General features: G+C 41.8%; 1 protein-coding gene across 3 annotated transcripts in view; it reads right to left on the reverse strand.

Moving 5' to 3' along the window:
• LOC147028335 (uncharacterized) overlaps window positions 1-16,917 on the reverse strand; it is a 56,494-nt gene that overhangs the window by 29,789 nt on the left and 9,788 nt on the right. The window contains exons 2-3 of one of the 3 annotated variants that reach the window (XM_085878641.1): window positions 15,933-16,160; window positions 6,356-6,523 (exon numbers count right to left, since the gene is read on the reverse strand). In XM_085878641.1, the coding sequence (XP_085734767.1) occupies window positions 6,356-6,523; window positions 15,933-16,160 (396 nt within the window). Of the gene's footprint in view, window positions 1-6,355; window positions 6,527-15,932; window positions 16,161-16,917 lie in introns of all 3 variants that reach the window. The other 2 variants (XM_085878640.1, XM_085878642.1) reach the window with 2 other exon arrangements.

Genomic DNA, 16,917 nt, shown 5'->3' on the forward strand with positions numbered 1-16,917 from the left:
CACCACGGTGCCCATAACCAGTCATGCAGGCATGCACACACACCCATGGAGAGTCCCTTTATAGATCCAAATCTACCCATATGAAGCTCTACCTTGTAGCAACTGCTGCCTGTACATCCTGATCGGGACACAAACTGTTCTGCTATCAACTTTAGAGCACTCAGCAAGTGGCTTAAGCACTCCATTGAAATGGTTGACAAGGAACGGCTGGCTTGGCAAGTGAGAGCAAGCCGATTGGTAATGGCACATACCTGAAGAAAAAAGTAAACATCAACGATTTCTTAACATTTTTCAGATTTCACTTTCAGATTTCAGATTTCAGATCCTCAAAAACTCGAATTATGTTGTTGAATTATTCCGTGAGAGTAGATCGTGGAAAATCGCATCATGTAATGCATGAAATCGCTCCAAGCTCCTCATTCGAAAACTATAGCGCTTAAAAAGCGATGTATACAGTGATTTGTAGGAATGAAGATCAGGCATTTGATGATATGAGTGAAGAAAGTGGGAAAAAAAAAACAATTTGAACGCTTTATCATTCATAAACCATTGCGGCCTGTTCCAACTCAAGGCATTGTTGAGCAGGCCAAACAAAATGGCGAATTAAGACCCCATCGACAGCGAGGTGTCCGAGGATGCGCCTGATAAAGGATACAATTAAATAAGGCCGTTATCTTCAAAATGGTTGTTTTAATTAACCCAAACACCCAATTTTCATTCATGCACTTCCTTGGAGTTCCCTTACAGAGCGTCGGTGATGCCGAAATAGCTTCCTGAGCAAGAGTTATTCTGAGTGGTTTGCCATTGCCTTCCCAGCAGTAGTTCGGACAAGAATTTGGAATTGGGCCATGGTGTTTCCAAGAGCTCACCCACTCTTCACCAGGCTCACCGTAGGGATCTTTAACATCCACCAACTAATGTCAGTAGACAGGACACCCAGTTTAACATCCATCAGAGGGATAACACACACATTGATTCACCATTTAGGAAACACCAGGATGACAGTTTATTTGCTGGGCCGTGGTTCAAACCCAGGCTAGACAGCTTGGAGGCGAGTGTACGTACCTCGAGGTCATCCTTTCAGCCCAGATCATATCTTAACGCACTGTTGATAAACAAACTATGATTCCATGTTGTATTTATACATTTAAAATGTATCTCGTTTGGCATCATGCATTTCTTCTGGTTGAATGTTGAGCTTTGCCTGCGTGCGGAACTTTTCAAAAGCAGCGTCGGAAGCGGCTGCTGGAAATGGAGACAGCTGAACGCACGGACAGACACCACACTTCACATTATATATTAGATTGATAATATATAATCCATGATTTATATAATTCACCGAGGCCTGTGCTAAATTTACTTCCTAATCTAGTTATTGAAATTATGTTAACCAGCAAAGAACCCGTCCTTACAGATGGGTTAATTCCCCCTTTTATGATGTCTTCGGCATATTTTATTACGACCTATGACACAGCCACCCACCAGATGGCGCTATATGATACACGTTGCCACAGACAAAATTGGGGTGCTCACGCAAACCCGAACTCCCAGGACTATTCCAGTTTTTAACCTGCTAAAACCTTACAACACACACCATGAATACAACTACAGTTTTCAAATCATTCCATCCACTTGTTCAGAACTGCATAGAATTAAAAAAACAAAACACATAAACAATGTAATATTTAGCATGATAATTCTCCCACTTCCTTGATGTCTGGTTTTCATGAAGAGAATTGAATCAGGAAGTCGCTAGAATTCCTATGTAGGGCTGTGGCACAGACACTCGATAGGTTTGAACCAACATAAATCCTCAAAACAAAACTACCACGATACAAACTTATAAACCGATAAGGTACCTACCAGTCGTCCGTGGAGGATTTCACATCCAATAACATTAATGAAACTTTTGAACAACATCATGAAATTACATAATTGACCGACCCAAATTGGTACCTTCGTTCATTTTACACAATGAAAGTACCAATCCTGGTACGGTAAAAGATTTGTTGCAACGAAGTAATCGCTTCAGACTATATTGTGCTCGGCTAATGAAAAAGAGCAAAGAAGAAGGAAAATTTGGCGTTTTAGCAATCTCCAAATTTATACTTTCCAAATCTATTCTGGCATCTTTATCAGCCTTGGTAGCTATGAAAACACTCGAGAATAAAAGCTACTTTAAAAAGGCCTATTGATGTACTCTATAGCAGACTTTTCAAAGTAGATTTTTTTAATGAGTAAAGTATGTAATAAAAAATTAACAGATCCGGATCCGGATTCGGATCTTCACCAAAATCTCATCAATTTGTCCTCCTTGTCCCACATCCAACATGCCCACCAAATTTCATCCAAACCTCTCCACAACTTTTTCAGATATCCAGCACACAAACAAACAAACAGACAAACAAAAAAAGATGTCATACATGTAGCATGAGACTTGCGAAGTCCATAAAACAAAATTTATCTTTAAAATAATTGGTGGTTGAACTCAATGGCAAAATAGTGCAAATCCTGTTCAAATTTCAAGTCAACTGGATGAAAACTGACAATTTTAGAAATTTGGCCGAGATGATGTCGACCATTTGGCCTATGTTGACCTTTTGGGCAATGTCGCCTCAAAAATACTTGTTTGTTGAATTCAGCGACCTGATACACAAATCCTCTTCAAATTTCAAGTCAATTGGATGAAAAACTGAGGATTTTAGAACTTCAACCTAAGTTGTTGACCTTTGGCCCATGTTGCCCTCAAAAAATTGGTGGTTGAATTCACTTATCTGATGTGTAAATACTCTAGAAATTAAAAGTCAAACAATGAAAATTTATGATCTTACAAATTTGACAAGGTTCTTGCTCATGACCAACTCTACCATTTCATGAAGTTTCGTGAAGATCGGTTTAAAAAATTGACCTGCAGGCAATTGACATACAAACAGACAAACAAACAGACAGAAAAACAGACAGACATGAAAACATAACCTCCTTCCACCTTCGGTGGCGGAGGAAAAAGCACAGAAACAGGTAATTTAAAAAACGTTTTTTTTTCAAAATGTAAAACGTGGCAGGGATGACATGCCAAAAATAATGTAAAACAGGATGAGATGGTCACAAGAGATTATCATGTGAATCCTTCCATCACTACATCTTTCTTTGAATAATGGTTGTGCCTCCAGATGAGGATAATATATATATATATATATATATATATATATATATATATATATATATATATATATATATATATATATATATAATTTGTATAAGATTGTGGCGGTTGGGATTACACATTTTTAAAGAAAAAGAAGGCGCTTCCAACCAAAAGTAAAAACTTGATCGACTCCGCTAATTTGAGCAAAAAATGTGAGAGCTCAGGGTCTCGGCAACATCTCGGACCCGGTCTCAGGGCAACGTTTCGCCGGCTTCACAGCCGGCTGCACCAGGCACAATTGACTGCGGGCCTCGGCACATGTCCGGTTTTTATTTCGATACGACCGCTCATTTCCGGTCGCGTGCTAGTGCTCGAGGTCAAATGGAGGAGTGCTTTTTAATCACACTGACTCCAACCTGCCGATTCCCCCCAAAAAATTCAATCTCGGCCAAGCATGCGGTGTGTGTGCGTGCGTGCGTGCATGCGTGTGTGTTTGTGTGTTCATGAAGCATAACATGTTCTCTCTGCCAAGTCCTCTCTCTCTCTCTCTTTGTCCCATCCTTGCTCTACCCCTTCTCTCTCTCTCTCTGGACATATCCAGATGGTGGTTTGTGGTGAGGCGAGCGTAACGAGCACCCTATCCTAAGTTATGAAGGGTTGGTGGTGATGACAGGCTGGATGTGATGAAGTATTTTCCTCCATGTGGTTTACCTGTGTATATTTGTGAGAACCGATTATCCACTTTATGGAGAGCCAAGAGCTCTCATTGTATATTTGATTAGCCTGAGTGAATGAATTAAGATTGACTAAAACCCAGTTTCCTCCTTCTGCCTGCCTCCTCATTGCAGGGATAATCGCAGGTCCGTTATACCTTGTATGTGGGATTCGCCACCACGATCACGGACCAAGGGAGATGTACGTGTGAGCAGCACTTCGAAGGAGGCCCGACGATGGCTTTTATAGCTTGGCGAGCGAATGAGTGAACTGCTGAGCTCAGAGATGCACAAGGAAGACTTGCACACATTAGCACTCCTTCCTTATTTATCGAATCTCGTCTCGAGTGTTCATGCTGTGATGACAAACGAGCATTAATATTTAAATTTTATATTTATACTTCCATTGTAGCACTAATTCAACGACATAGTTTTGATAAGGCACAACATGACTGTAAATCCACCAGGGCTTGTTCATCTTGTTCATCACCCTCAAGGCATTTTGAAGGTAGTGACGTAATACAGGAGTTTCCAACACAACCGAAGAATGCAAGTAGTACGCCTGGTATGTTGTTTGTTCAAAAACTGACTCCGAAGGCCAAGCTTTCATGCTTATCTTAATAAGTTTGGCGAAAACATGTTGAGGTGGATTTTTGCTGATGTTCAGTTTGCCAAATAAAAAAAAGTTTACAAAAATGCAACGTGGTTTTTCGGTAAAAGCTACTCAAGGTTTGGGTTGTATGCAGCAAGTACTGCAGTTGGTAATCACACCTACTCCAACCTGCTGATTCATGAAAAATTGCCCAAAATCGGCCAAACACGTGTGTGTGTGTGTGTGTGTGTGTGTGTGTGTGTGTGTGTGTGTGTGTGTGTGTGTGTGTGTGTGTGTGTGTGTGTGTGTGTGTGTGTGTGTGTGTGTGTGTGTGTGTGTGTGTGTGTTGCTCATAAAGCATATATCTCTCTCACATCCCTGTGTCCCATCCTTGCTCTACTCCCTCCCAATACAGTGCAGCACCCACCTCAGCCACCTCTCTAACTCTACCCTCCCCTCTCTGTCTGTCTCCATCTCTGGCCATATCCGTACAGTGGGTTATGGCTGGACGGTATTCGTCTCCGGATGTGTCCGGGCGGTGTTTGTCTCCGGACGCGCCAGGGCGGAGTTCGTTCCCGAACGCGTTTGGATGGTGTTTGTCTCCGGATGCGTTTGGGCAGTGTTTTGTGACCGGATGGCGAGGCTCCAGATGCGTCCGGCAGGTTTTTTCTCCAGACGTGTCAGGGTGGTGTTTGTCTCTCGACCGTGTTTATAGTTTGACTGGTAGAAAATGGGTTTTGGACATTATTTGGTTTCAATCTTCACTGTTATTCGATGAAGAATTGTGATGATGAAACAGAATGAATCGTAATTAACGCTCCACCGCATATCTGCCTTCCCTTGCTCTCACGTCACACTGTCTTCCCTTCCCCTACACCCATCCTCGCTCCCATACCCATCCTTGATCCCCCTCCCTCCTCTCTTCTTTCCCCTCCACCTCTCCACTCTTCCCGCTCTCTCTCCCCTTCCCCCCTCTTTACCTCCCTCCCCCTTTTAGTATTCCCGTCAGTGAAGTGACGGGTGGTATTTGCTTGTCTTTTACTAAAAGTGTGTGTGTGTGTGTGTGTGTGTGTGTGTGTGTGTGTGTGTGTGTGTGTGTGTGTGTGTGTGTGTGTGTGTGTGTGTGTGTGTGTGTGTGTGTGTTGTCATACAGGTCAATAAATCACATGAGGCAAATCTCAAGTGAGTCTCAAGTCTTTGAAGAGAAGTCTCAATTCAAGTCTCAAGTCAACGTCGTATTACTTCAACCTGTGTCAAGTCCACACTTATGGCTCAATGTCTGCGGCAAAAACATGGGCCGACCATCACTTGGAGAAGGACCGAGAGCGAGTCATACCGTCACACTGGATATATGTAATCTCACCTTTAACCTCAAGAAAACTAAAAAAAAAAAAATCAGGTGGAGAAAGGAACTCCACCCATCGGAGTTGTGCATTATTCACACCACAATTACAGTCATCCTAATCCGTTATTGCAACTATAATGTCGATTCAACAGAATCTACATTTGACTACAACTCCACACTATTGTAAATATCAAACGGTTTGGTCCGATCGCAAAAAACTAAGATTTATTAGCAAATTGCATCTCTGTTGGTCGCGCTAAAAGATGGCAGCAGCCATTTTGTTTACCTTTAAGCAATTTATTAGGAGCTGCAAGCAGAGGGTTTTGTCTCCGGACACACTTACATAAATATAGTCTTGGTGAGGGCTCGAGATTGGGCCTACTGTTTTCCATGGATACCGACTGGCGGTTCTGTGCAGCACAGCTTTAGCTTAGGGGGCTGTGTCTCGACCTTTGAGCAACCACCACTATTACTCCAAAAACAGCATCACTTGTGAAAGGTGTGAGGTGGTGGCACCATCACTTCACTCTGCACAACTGGTGTAGGATATCTGAGCATACCTTGCATGATGGGCACATCTGCGCGTTTCTCTGTCCGCTAATGTTGGTCTGTCCGGCCCAGCGACGGAGCATCTTATCACCACGACGGTATGCTCTGCAGGATACACCTTCATGCCATGGTGCATGGCATGAGAAACACCAAGGTAGCTTGCACTGTAAGCACTCGACCTGCTTTACAGATAATAAACACAGCAGATTAAGCAATATCATAATGAGCCGTATGACGGAAGAGGAAAACACACTTGTTAATATGGTGGAAGTATGGTTACATTTTCAAGTGGACTCCCCTTTTTCTTGATAAGTTGTTCACAAAATGAAGTTGTTCATATAAGTGAACCAAATGCCACAGTATGCAACTCTACAATTTATGGCAACGCATATGTGAGGTCACAGACAAGCAAGACTAACTCAATGCCAGAGTCACAGGTAGGACAGCACACAGGCAAAACAATTCATCCATCCATCCATCCATCCATCAGGACCATTATCTGTACAGAGTATTGGTGCTGCCAAAGCAGTCTTGTGGGCTATCGGGCACAATCCTGGATGGGTCGCCACTCCGACGCATGATACTCGAATGGCTCAATCATCCCAGCAAGCCGGTACTCATTTTGCCGACCTCAGAAGGATGACAGGCTGAGTCAACCCCACCTGACATTAATTCAATAGTTGGCAGGATTTGAACTCAGGACCCTAGGATCCCGAGCCCACCACCCTAACCATTAAGCCAACACCAGGCATAGCAGGCAGAACAATGCCACACTTGATGATGAGTGTCATTATTCATACTCAACTAAAGTGTTCTCAACATATTGTCGCATCAACGGATCTGAATAATGTCACCCGTCATGCCTTTTTTTTCTTTTATTTTTTTAATTTACTTTTGTTACTCCTGAGCTTGTCTTTTTAAAAGACTCCTGAGTAGCTTTTGCTACTCCTGAGCTTACCAAATTCACACTGCGTTCAAGTAACTCTTCTTTTCCATTCACAAAACCCCAAGGATTGCTCCAATCCAAGGCCAAACTTGGCAGCGCAATGCATCGGAAGCAAAAGGTGGGAAGATGTCTCGAAGATTCACAAATATACATTTGTTGGTCCGGTCTGTCTGCCTGTTTGTTTGTTTGTACAAGATGTCCATCACCTACATATTGTAATTCGACATAATAATAAATTTATAATAAAAAGGTTTATTGTCATGAAATACGACATGGGGATAGACAAGATAACAGAACCCGGGCAAGTCTTGCACCAAGAGGAAAACAAATGGGGGAGGTGAGGCACTAAAAACTGAACTTATGTACAATAGGAAACAAGTAAAAGAGCAATCAGAGATTGCAGACCCTCGCCAGGACTTGTTTTGTGTGGTGTTTGTGTAGTTTTGTGTGGTGTATATTGTGTGGCGTTTGTGTACTGGTGTTTTACGTTATTTATAAGAGACAAAATTAAAACTGCCACTTTATAACTGTTGCAAGTGATGACTGGGTACCAACAAGACCCTTTTTGATCAGATACCTGACCAATGACGTTTTTTTTAAAAAATATAATTACTCAATTGAATTTAGAATGGGATTAAAGTATATTAAATTCAACTCAAATGGAAGGCCAAATAGATACAGTCCTGCATTAGAGTAATCAGAAGGAACCCGATAAAGCAAAAAGCAAAGATGAAGTCATCAGGAGGAACCTGGATAGGATTAAAATTTCAGCTGCTACTTCACTACTCTCAAACCCATCCAGGCACAGCCAAGTGAGCCTTATTTAAAAAAAAAAACCCCAAAAAACCAAACATCAAAAAATTAAATAATTCTGGATGCCAGGCCATGCGTCTGATCAAGTTGAAATTTAAAACATGTGTTCCCCATCATTGTTGGGTCAAAATTGTGAAATTTCACATCAAATGATTAAGCGGTTCCAGAGAACACATTATTTAATATTTTCTTAAATCCAATATGGCTGCCAAACCATGTAACTTATCAATTATTCCTTCACAACCATGTACACACATGCCTTGGGGAACATTTAAGTGAAGTTTCCCCTCGATCTGTCCAGCTGTTCTGGAGAATATTTTTTACATGCTTAGGGTAAATCCAATATGGCTGCCAAACCATGTGACCGATGACATCATATGTGTGAACTTTTTGTTCCTCATGGATAGGCGGTCATACTTGTAAAGTTTTGCCTCAATCTGTTCAGCCATTTCAGAGAAGATTTTTGAAGGTTTTAAAAAAAAAAAAAAAAAAACAATATGGCTGCCGAATCACGTGACGATTGATGTCATCAAAAAAAATTGTGGACCATTTTATCCCAAGATGACCCTCCAAATTTTTCATACTGATCGGATGTAGCGTTCTACATATGCAATCATGACGTCATAACAGAGGCACCTATGAGGTCATGAAATAAATAAAATCACACTCATTCCCCATGAGGAGTAATTGCTACATTCGAAGTTTCAATTTTTTCCTTGGTGTAGTTTCAGAGATATAGAGGTCCAAATGTTTTCCGTTTTTCCCAACATCGCTGCCACACCACAGGACCTATGACATCACAATTATCATTAAAACATTCTACATGAGTAGTTGCACCAATGGTGAAAATTTTGTCTCAATCCAACAAGAGAATGCAGAGAAAAAACAGGAAAGTTGTATATGGATAAACAAAGAAAGACAGACAGACAAAGAAACAAGCCGGTAGGAGGCCATGGGTCGCCAAGCATCCGATGACCTTTGACTCCTGATCTGAGTTAACCTAGTACTAAGTATTTACGAAATTGCAATCAAATCGATTAACCTGTGCATGAGCAAGGGGGCTTTGAATGATCATTTTGCCCAAACAATGCATTGACCTTTGACCCCTGACTTAGCCGAGATAGGTCAATTTGTCTTGAAGAAAAGTTGTAGTACCTATTGAGTACTCTGTACCTATGAATTTTCATTCATATCGGTTAACCCGTGTAGGAGCAAGGGGATTTGAATGGTCATTTTGCCTGAAAAATGCACTTATTGATCTTTGACCCCTGACCTACTCAATATAGGTCATTATGCAAATGAGCAAAATTGTAGTACTCATTATGGTCTATAAGCATTTAAAGATTCATTCGATTCGGTTCAACCGTCTTGGAGCTAGTGTACTTGAATTTTCAGGGGGAATGCTCAATAGCCCTCAGACACCCAAGTTGAGAGCGTTACCATTTGGAAACTATAAGATATAGAAAAAAATGGATGTCATTTCGTGGATAGAGAATCACCTTAATTTACAGTACTGTATATACAAAAATCGAGGCTCGTGATTGCGCTCCGTTTTTATTGTCGCTTCATGAAATATCATGTCATCCACCCATGATAGCATTGACAATCTTCTACAAGAAAAGTTGAAAAACGGAAGAGGATGGTTTTGACTTTGCATGAGAAGATCGAAATTTGAAAAAGAGACTGAGGAGGAGGGGGATAGCAACGTGCTGATGAACGAGTGCAACATGGGCTCCTCTTCCATCTACGACATCAAAGCACAAAAAGAAAAGTTAATGTAATTCTCCGCAAATTCAGAGACGTGCAAGTCGGTGGAGAAGCGGAATATTCCACATCTATCTATAATTCCAGTAATCTCTGTGTGTCTGTCTGTCTGTCTGTCTGTCTGTCTGCGACCGCCGTTTCTCGACGACCGCCGGTCCGATCTCATTGAAACATGCCAGGAATATTGCCGGGGACCCGCGGATGTGCCTTTTCGAGGTTTGATATCGATCGGATGAGCGGTTCACAAGTTACGGCCATTTTACTGCTTTTTCAGTGTTGAAAAGGTGTATATATGGCAGCTGAAGGTGTCATTCCATCTTCTCACCTTATCATGCCAATTTTTTCCCAAATTATTAATAACCGGACGATCACCGGTCCGATCGGATTGAATCTTGCCAGGAATATTTCCGGGGCCCCGCGGATGTGTCTTTTCGAGGTTTGATATCAATCGGACAAGTGTTCCCAAGTTACGGCCATTTATCTGTCAATCAATGACAGGACACGGTGCTATGACATCACAATTAATGTTTGTTTAATTGTTGTTATTATTATTTTTTTTGCACGATTGATGTCACAATTCTTTTTCTTCTTCGTTTGGTATGATGTCACAATCGACACTGGGGACCTGATTATGTGCCTTTTCAAAGTTTGATATCGTTCTTCCTCATCCATTTCAGCTGTTTCCCAAGTGTTTCCCAAGGTTTGAAAGCTGTTCTTTACCAAGGTTTGAATTAATTAATTAATCCCAAGGTTTGATTATTATTTAATCATTAATTTATTTAATTATTTACTCCCAAGGTTTGATTATTATTCAAATTATTAATTAATCCCAAGGTTTGAATTTTCCCAAGGGAAACAGCTGTTTCCCAAGGGTTTGAAAGCTGTTTTTCCCAAGGTTGGAATTAATTGTTGTGCTTGGTAAACATTTGTGAATACATTTACAGAGAGAGGGGCGAGAGAGGAGGGGGGAGAGGGGAGAAGGGAGAGAGGGGGGGAGAGAAGGGCGAGAGAGGGGGAGAGAGGGGAGCAAGAGAGGGGAGGGAGAGAGGGGGCAAGAGAGGAGGGGCAAGAGAGGAGGGGGGACAGAGGAGGGGGAGAGAGGAGGAGGGAGAGAGGGGGAGGAGAGAGGGGGGGTGAGAGAGGGGGGCGAGAGAGAGGGGGCGTCACAATTCTTCTTCTTCGTTTGATATGACGTCACAATTGATGCTGGGGACCTGATACTGCAGGCACGAAGCTGCACATACTGGCACGCACCTACGAGCATGCCCCTACGGGCCCGCACTAGTCAACCTAAACTGGAGCAGTTCGATAGTGTGCTGTACAAATGGTTTTCACTAAAATGTTCCGAAGTTATTGCCGTCTCTGGCCCACTGCCAATCGAAAAGGCCAAACATTTTTATACTGAAATGGCTCCAACTGAACCCTGTGCCTTCTCCGATGGCTGGCTGTCCTGCTTCAAACTCCGACAAGGAATAAGACGACTGGATGTATCGAGTAAGGAGAAATCGGCGGATCGTGAAGCAGCAGAAAAATACTGCAAGTTCTTCCATAAATTAGCAGAAGAACATGAATCGTCACCAGATCAAATGTACAACACGGACGAGACAGGCCTTTTCTGGCGGTGTTTGCCTACCTCTGCACTTGCCGGAAGCATTTCCTAAGGAAACTCATAAATCATGAAGAAGCCGTATTCAAAATTTCCAGTCAAATTACGATATCAAAGACAGTTTATAATATTGCCTGTGCGTGCGATTCTGTTAAAAGTGAAGCTTTAATGAGAGCCTGGAGGAAGCTGTGGCCCACCGTAATGTTCACCGAAGGCTCTTCTGGTGAAGATGATGTTGAGGGGTTTAATGCGCGACGTAGAAAAAAAAACAATACCACAGCAGACATTATGACCGTGGTAAAGAATGCCCCCTCCACAAACCCACTGCGAAAGCGAAGTGATGATGACATACAAGATTGCGTTGAAGTGGACAAGCAAGTTGAGGTGACACATATTTTAAGTGATTCCAAACTCATGGTGTACTTCACCCACAGAAACCAAAAGTGACAAAGAATCAGAAAATGATGAGAATTGTGAAGAGGGATGAAAATAAGATGGGCTAATACCGCTTCAGCATTTGATACTATAATCCGATTCGCAGAGGGGCAGCCTTGCGATTCAGCACAGGAAGTTATGCGGTTGCACATTTTACACTCCACTTTTATGCAAAAAGAGGCAGGAGTCAGCAAAGCAAACAGATATCTGGGATTTATTTAAATATCCCAAGAAAGTGCAACAAGACCCCATGGAAGTGCAGCATGAATTTCCTTCAATGCAGTGTAAACCAACACTTGGTGGGTAAGTACCCATCTACTCTAACGTTTTTACTGTAATACCTTCCCTTGTATTAATCTGTCCGTCCGTGTGTGTGTGTGTGTGTGTGTGTGTGTGTGTGTGTGTGTGTGTGTGTGTGTGTGTGTGTGTGTGTGTGTGTGTGTGTGTGTGTGTGTGTGTGTGTGCGCTCTGCTATGAGCCTTAGACTATTTAAAATAATAGTAATAATAATAATAATAATAATAATAATAATAATAATAAATCAATGTCACCCGCAGGGTGACCCGTATCTTGCCAAAAGGTGACCACATGTGACTTCTTTAAGGTCACACTGAGGTGAACAAAGCTGCTATCCACCAGGAGCGACTCCTTGAGGAATATCTGCCTACGAGAGATTCCGATGAGAATCGTTCTACAGAGTAACCATGAAAAATATGTGTTTGCCTCATAACGTCACCAAATGATGTCATAATGTCTCAAGCTTGACATATCTAGAAAGCACTCATCGAGGTGTTCAATTTGAGGTACTATACGATATGGTTCCTAAAACTTGAAAATTTGACCTTGGGGTCAAATATGTTTGAACTCAGGCGCTAACCATGAAGGTCAAGGCCAATCGCCACCAAAAATTAACCAGCTGAGCGCCAGACCATATACTACATTCCCATAAAGTTTGGAGACGATTAGATTAAAATTACTCAAACAATAAGGGTTTCACCGACTCCCCTGATTTGCGACAAAGTGACCTTGACCTTTGACCTTGACCTTCAAAATTTTGTGCGCTGAAAAGGGCCTTTATAGGCCTCTGGTATGCGAAGTTACAAAAATTTCCAATGATAACTGTGCTCTGCAGAATTTTTTATACGTGATTACAGACAAACAAAAACAAAAACAAACAAAAAAAAAACATACAAGCTGACTAACATATCTTACAAAAACTTCGTTTTGGCAAGATAACAATAATAATCATAAATAAATCACCGTTCTCCATGTAACTCCTGATTAACTGGCACCTCTCAAGTACGGCAGGTGCCGGATAACAAAGCTTTGGATAACAAAGATAATAATCTGTGCTGTAATAATAATACTCTAATGAAACACCTTCAGAAACAGAGGGCAACCAGGTGCAGTCCAACAGTCAGTCCCTTCCACTGGATATTACAGCAGCAAGCCTGAAATAGCACTGATTAATATAAAACGAGAAAGCATCTCCAATAATGCAGAGCCCATCCACATCAGCTTTGTATTCAAATCAAACTTGACGGCACAGCTTAAAAAAAAAAAAAACAGTAGGACCGCCTGTCCTGAAGTTCACCTGTATCAGGACAAACAGTCACTCAAACCCCGTGCAGACCTCCTTAGACCCTGAATTTTTTGATGCTGTGAACAAACTTAGGCACATCACAGGTGATGAAGGATGTGGTCAAGTTTCATCGAAATTGTTTGTGTAGGTTCCGAGAAGAGAGCAAATACCTATTTTGGAGGATCAACCTCCTCCCCCCACCCCCCCACTCCGTAGACCTCCTTGATAAGCACAGCTTTTGATGCAGTCAATACACTTTGGGACATGATGGTGATTAATGTTGTGGTCAAGTTTCATCGAAATTGTGCATGTAGTTTCATCGAAGAGAGAAAATACCTATTTAGGGTGGTCAAACCTCCCCCCCCCACACCCCGTAAACCCCCTCAATGAGCGCAGATTTTGAAGCGGTCGATAAACTTTGGTACAACATGTGTGATGAAGGTTGTAGTCAAGTTTCATAAAAATTGTGCGCGTAGTTTCGGAGCAGAGCAAATACCTCTTTTGGGGGGGTCAACAAAAACCCCTGTAAACCCCCACAATGAGTGCAGATTTTGATGCGGTCAATGCAACTTCGTTAGGCATCAGATATGAAGCTTGTGGCCAAGTTTCATCAAAATCCAAATCGTGTGTTTGGTTCAAGCGATAAGATAATGATTGGTGTTTACGGACACTCACTCAATCACTTAATCACCTACGGACAATGCTCGATCGCATAAGCTCACCTCACTAAAGTCAAGGTGAGTTAAAAATGCACATTGTATTAGTTATTCTTCTCCATATTCTCATAATAAAGGTTAGTTGAAATTTCATTACAAGAGCACAAATGGTAAAAACGTTATGGCCTGGACAGACACACTGAAGTTCAATGGTTTATAAATAAAGAAACATGGAAGCGATGAAAAAGAAATTCAGCTGTCTCATGCTGTGCAGTGTCGGATGGGCTGATAAAGCCTATTTATATTCACTGTGACTTTGCCCTTCGACATTTTGACCAAATTATTAGTTAGTGTTCTCCATATTCTTGCAATAAGAGTTTCTTCAAAATTTGATGACAAAAAAAACAAAAACAAATAGTAACCAGAGAGTTGGTGTCAAAGCCACCCAATGCTCGCCTGTTTATACATTTATCGTTTTTAAAAGACTCGTCTAATTATATTTTTTATAAAGCATTGCAGTGAAGTCTGATCCAAATAATTTTAAAGCAATATATGTATTTGTATATTGCAATCAGTAAAAAATAGTGTGGTAGATAAAAAAAAACATTAGAAAGGAAACTAGTATAAACAGGCGAGCATTGGGTGGCTTTGACACCATCTTAGGTTGAAATGTAAAAAATTTTTTAAATCATTTGTTAATTTCAACTTCACTACACCAATAGTATACCCCAAAGGAACCTCCATGCCAAATATCAGCATCCTAGTACACATATGAATGAATGGCAAGCTTCTAAATAACTTGCACCAAAAACTTTCACGTTGATGTGCTACAAAAAAGTTAAGTTCAAAACAGGTCAAAAATTTTAAACATTTGAAATTATTTTTTAATTTCAACTTCACAACATCAATACTATACCCCAAAGGAACCTCCATGCCAAATATCAGCATCCTAGTACACATATTAAATGAATGGCGAGCTTCTAAATAACTTGCACCAAAAACTTTAACATTTTCACGCTCACGCTGACGCTCACGCTCAGGCCGGGGGTATCGCTATAGCTCTCTGTTCTTCGAACAGGAGAGCTAAAAAGGTTAGGGCCAACTCAGACAGACACACACCACAGGCAGACCAACAGACTAACTCGAGATTCCTAGAACACCTTACCCCGCACAATCTTGAGAAAAAGGACATGGGAAGGGTTACCCGCTACTTTTTTATTTGGAAGAAGTTAGCTCAGGTGTTGCATTGCTGAGTGCTGCCATTTTGTCTGAATATCGATGTACCCCACACCCTTAGAGTGCAAGCAGCAACTTTGATTGGGAAAATTATACACCGTCTCAGCCAAAGTACAGTCTGGCTAAACTGAGGGGGTTTGGAAGTACAAGCAAGATGATTTGTGTTCCACATTGAAAAGAATATATCATTCAATTGAAATAATATAAGCTTTCTTGTAAAGTTCAGTAATTCAATTGCAGAGATTAAATAGATTACTGTCCCCCCCTCCCCCCATTCCAAATCCCTCCTTCCCTTAAATCTCAAAATCCTTATAAAGATCTCCGACAAAAAAAAAACATGGTTCAGAGTGTTCCACCTTATATTCACCTTTCCACTAATTTGTTTTGTTTCATTGTTTACTTGAAATACATTCATACATGGATTTGAACTCAGGACTGTCAGTCTAACATGCAAAGCATGGACATACTGCCACCATTAAATACACTACAGCAAACAAGAAACAGGTCAGACAACACCCCCCAAAATAGATGCCACCTTATACAAACACACCTTGTGCTTTTTGGCACCCCTTTTGGCTGAGTTTTTTTGATTAGGTGGTGATGTACGGTGTCCACAATGAGGGCAGGGTCGAGAAGTGGTGGACGTGCGACGAAGTTTCCATACTTCCTGGAGTCGTCCCAGCTGCTCCGAAGTGAGTATTGCCTCAAGGGTGGTGTCCTTGATGCGCTTGTCACATTCTGGTACTGGACATCTCATTTTCCAGCGAGCAAGGTCCATCTGTGTAGCAGGCACAGGAGCATAATGAGAGAAAGATAGAAAGAGAGAAAGAGAGAAACGAGCGAGAGAGAGAGAGAGAGAGAGAGAGAGAGAGAGAGAGAGAGAGAGAGAGAGAGAGAGAGAGAGAGAGAGAGAGAGAGAGAGAGAGAGAGAGAGAAACAGACTGGCCCAGGGAGGACAGAGAGTTGAGGTTCTGAAGGGGAGGAAGAGCAAACATGGCACAGAGTTGGGAGGGGGAGGTTGAGACTTTTGGGGGGGGGAGGAGGGATTGGGAAATGACTTTGGTGGTGGAGATTGAGTTGCTGTGGTGGGTGGGGGTTAATAGTGAGGAGGGGACTGGGGAGAGGGTTTGAATGCTTGGAATGGGAGGTGATTGAAACCTTTGGGTTGGTGGAGAGAGGTTAAAACTTGAGTTTGGGTGTGAGGCTTGATGACTCAGGGTTGATGAGGGGGAGGGGGAACGTGAAGTCACATTTTACATTGCGTGGATGTTCCGCGGATACTTGCAAGTCTATATATAATAATATGCTTCTTGGTCTGTCCGTCCAGTGTGACCACTCCTCATTTTCATAAACTTCAAGGTGAGCCAATGAAAAAAGCCAAGAATTCACAAGGTTTCAGAAAAGCGATGACAATAGAAAACCTATACGCCAAGAAAACCTATAGAAAACCAAGACGCCAAGGTGAACAACGAAGAGCCAAGATCTTGTGAAAAAAGTCAAGGAGTGGCCACACTGTGTCCGTCGCTCCCTCGCAT

The sequence above is a fragment of the Eptatretus burgeri genome, chromosome 4, assembly GCF_056783735.1.
Source record: "Eptatretus burgeri isolate ZD-2024b chromosome 4, Ebu_testis_v1, whole genome shotgun sequence".
NCBI classification, from domain to species: domain Eukaryota; kingdom Metazoa; phylum Chordata; class Myxini; order Myxiniformes; family Myxinidae; genus Eptatretus; species Eptatretus burgeri.